The following is a 3,216-nucleotide window of genomic DNA, read 5'->3' on the forward strand; positions in this document are numbered from 1 at the left end:
AGCTGTCTGGATTTACCCTGCAGAGATCTCAGGAGCGGGTAACCATAGTCCTCAGAAATCCACAGGAGTTTAAAATGCCAACACAAAGAAAGCGGAAGGTAACAGACATCTGTCCAAAAAGAGGGACATCTGAAGGAATTTCCGGCGGTACCTGAACAATCCAGGAAATGAAACGTTGTCGATAAAGACTATATCTAAAATTATTAGATTACACGGCATCATATTTGTTAGATAGGGCTAGTGGAAGTTTAGGCAAGGAAACTAACATCTGAAGACAGCATGTGTACTGTTATTTAAGTGACTATTTTTGCACAGTTTATAGAAAATATACACGTCTAAAACTTTTATATGATTTTGGTCCAGCGATTTAGTATGCCACTTCCATAGAGTTTGTGGGCTCAGTAGATCAAAGGGAAGATTGTTTTGTGCCTAATATGAGTCAAGTTATAAGAACACTTGGTCCTACATTTTTCACTCTGCCACTCAAGAGCATCTTTACATTATAACCTCTCTGGCTGATCAGTGCCCACATCTTTCAAATTCTGCTGACCCATTTTGTAACACAGGCTTTGTGTCATAAATCTGTAGTTTCTAAGACCAATTCAAGATAACTTTGATGATGGCATCGAGACAAATCATGTATGAAATCTTCATTACAGTACATACAGTAATTACATTAATTAAATATTAATGCTATTATTTGTTGAGCGGTTATTAGAGACACCGCACATTGATAGAAGGATTCCACACCCCCAAGTTAATATCTGTAGTTCCTGGCCTGATGTTACAATAACATCTTCAAAAAACAGTTGCTGAAATAGGATACCTCTCAGTGTTAATGCAGACATGTTTTACTAAACATGGCAGCAATAAGGACTACTAACAAATACTAAATGAAGCATAAAATACAGAAGCATGTTATAAAGTAGAGAAAAAAAACACATTCATGTGAAAGCAAGCACTACGCATAAAATACTCTAAATTCAAAGCACAATGAAACAAAGACCACAATGGACGAACCGTAACAGCAGTGATGATAACCATATAATGATAACCAGTTTATGTTGAAGCCGGCTGTGGGAGGGATTCCTAATGTTGATGACTGCACTTGTGTTTATTGTAGGAATGCTGCTGGTGACTGCCGACACTCTGGGCCACGATTTTCACGTCTTCCAGATTCTCACCCACCCATGGGCGTCCTCACAGAGCGCTGTTCACCATCTCTACACACTGCATCGTGGGGAAACTGAGGCCAAGGTCTGACACACACACACACACACACACACACACACACACACACACACACACACACACAGTACTTTAATCAAGTTGTTGAAGCAGCTCTAAATTGTCATGGGCAATTACTGTGAACAGTTTGGGAAATTAATTTATCTTTCACCTTAAATCAGAGACAGTCCCATCCAATTTTCTCACCAAGTAAGTTGTTATTCTTATAGATAATATGTTGCCAGATCAGTTGCTACAATCAGATTTCTATAAAACAGAAAAATGAATTAGTGTGTTAAATGTATTAACCATATTTGATGTTGGTCCCTTTACATAAAACAAAAGGCTCTACACAAGAAATAAGAGCTGTGACACAAAGCAAAAGCATTTGAATCCATCTTTAAATAAGCGGGAATACAGGCTAACAACAGAGAGCAGCAAAATGATGACTGTAATTTCGAGCAAATACCCAGAAATACTCCAGTTCTAATTCTTGTGTTTTCAATAAAAGGTCAACAACTGTGGCTTTGCTTTGCCAGCAGGTAGCACTCTGATTATTAGCAGGCGCTTTAGTTTACAACAAGACATTAATCCACCATGTGCTGCTATTTTAACTGTCATAGGGACAGTACTTGAACATTAGCAACCAGAGAACATGGACCGGAATGCAAATGGCTTTGATTTAGATCAAACCAAAGCCTCTCTTGTCTAGTCAGCATTATTTACTGGCTCTCTTCCTCTTCCTCCAGCACACAGCATGACCCATGCACTGCTTGATGTTTTCTTGACAATTGAATCAGGTGTGTAGAAGTTGACACAGAGCCAGTATGTTTATCTAAGGAGGGATTTATCCCCAATGGGTGCCTTATTTCCTGTCAGTAGTAGAAGATCCAAAGATCCTCCTCTCAACTGTCACATTGCAGTGTTTTTCTTTGGGCCTAGATTAATATCCTTCCAAACCACACACCCACACATTTTAAAACAGAGACAATTTGTGGGAGAATTCAGCCATGACGAGTTAAGAAAAACATTCAACCACCATTTCCCCAATAACATAGAGAACAAATCATTACATGTTCCAATCTCTTTCCTCTTGCCCCCTCCATTCTCCTCTGTCTTGCAAATCTAATAAAAAGAGGGCTTCATTTTTTTTGTACATAGACATGTACATTTGAGGAGAACATCTTTGAAAAATCGCTGTGTTCTTTTAAGAGACACATTATACAAAGGCTGGCCCTGTTTGGTTTTCTTTTTAAAGTACTTTTAAATGTTCTCACACAGGGATTCTTCCGTCGCTACAACACATGTTCATCAATTGGATTCCAGAGAGGCCATGAGATCAGTGTAGGCCAAAATATGATTTTATCTTTAAAGGACAAAACCCAGAACTGGCTTCCTACCACTTAATCCATTTTTTTCTGTCAGTAGGTGGCGGTAATTAGCTGCAATTGGCTCGGGACCGGAGTTAGTGAGCACTGATTCCGTTCTGGCTCATAAAGAAAATAACTCACTCACTGCCCTTTAGTAATTATTCCATCCTTTCTGAAACAACATCAAACTTACACAGAAATGTTGTACAACTGTCTGATTGTTTTTATGGTTGTAGTTTGTTAAAAGGAAATCTAATGGTAAATGTCTAAACTTCTGATTTGTCCAAAAATTTGAAAAAAAGATCCTGGTTCTCAAGGGCATCAACAATCCTTAAGATTAGAATCTCTTCTATTATAATAACGTTAATTGGCTTAGTATGACGTTACGTCAAGCATGGGACTGTTAATTAGCCAGATAAGGTTAAGTTGTTTGATTAAGAAAATACAAGCTATCATAATTTGGATGTAATGTTCGGTTTTAACGCTATTCCGCTTTGCACAGATATATTTTTAGGGGCAAATGTGAATGAAATACTTTCACTGTAGAGCCCTGAAAACCACTTAAGGCCTTGTTCGGTTCAGGATTATTGACTGGGAAAACACACACACACACACACAC

The 3,216-nt window shown here is 38.3% G+C and overlaps 1 protein-coding gene and 1 long non-coding RNA gene across 3 annotated transcripts in view; one reads left to right on the top strand and one right to left on the bottom strand.

Moving 5' to 3' along the window:
- Window positions 1–3,216, top strand: part of bcas3 (BCAS3 microtubule associated cell migration factor) — a 312,552-nt gene that overhangs the window by 56,322 nt on the left and 253,014 nt on the right. For both annotated transcript variants that reach the window (XM_032508209.1, XM_032508217.1), the window contains exon 14: window positions 1,124–1,257. In XM_032508209.1, the coding sequence (XP_032364100.1) occupies window positions 1,124–1,257 (134 nt within the window). The remainder of the gene's footprint in view (window positions 1–1,123; window positions 1,258–3,216) is intronic.
- LOC116678247 (uncharacterized) overlaps window positions 1–3,216 on the bottom strand; it is a 6,164-nt gene that overhangs the window by 235 nt on the left and 2,713 nt on the right. The window contains exons 2-3 of the long non-coding RNA XR_004329205.1: window positions 1,400–1,494; window positions 1–1,259 (exon numbers count right to left, since the gene is read on the bottom strand). The exon at window positions 1–1,259 is cut by the window's left edge and continues 235 nt beyond it. This is a non-coding gene — a long non-coding RNA (uncharacterized LOC116678247). The remainder of the gene's footprint in view (window positions 1,260–1,399; window positions 1,495–3,216) is intronic.

The sequence above is a fragment of the Etheostoma spectabile genome, chromosome 3 (genome assembly GCF_008692095.1).
Source record: "Etheostoma spectabile isolate EspeVRDwgs_2016 chromosome 3, UIUC_Espe_1.0, whole genome shotgun sequence".
Taxonomy (NCBI): domain Eukaryota; kingdom Metazoa; phylum Chordata; class Actinopteri; order Perciformes; family Percidae; genus Etheostoma; species Etheostoma spectabile.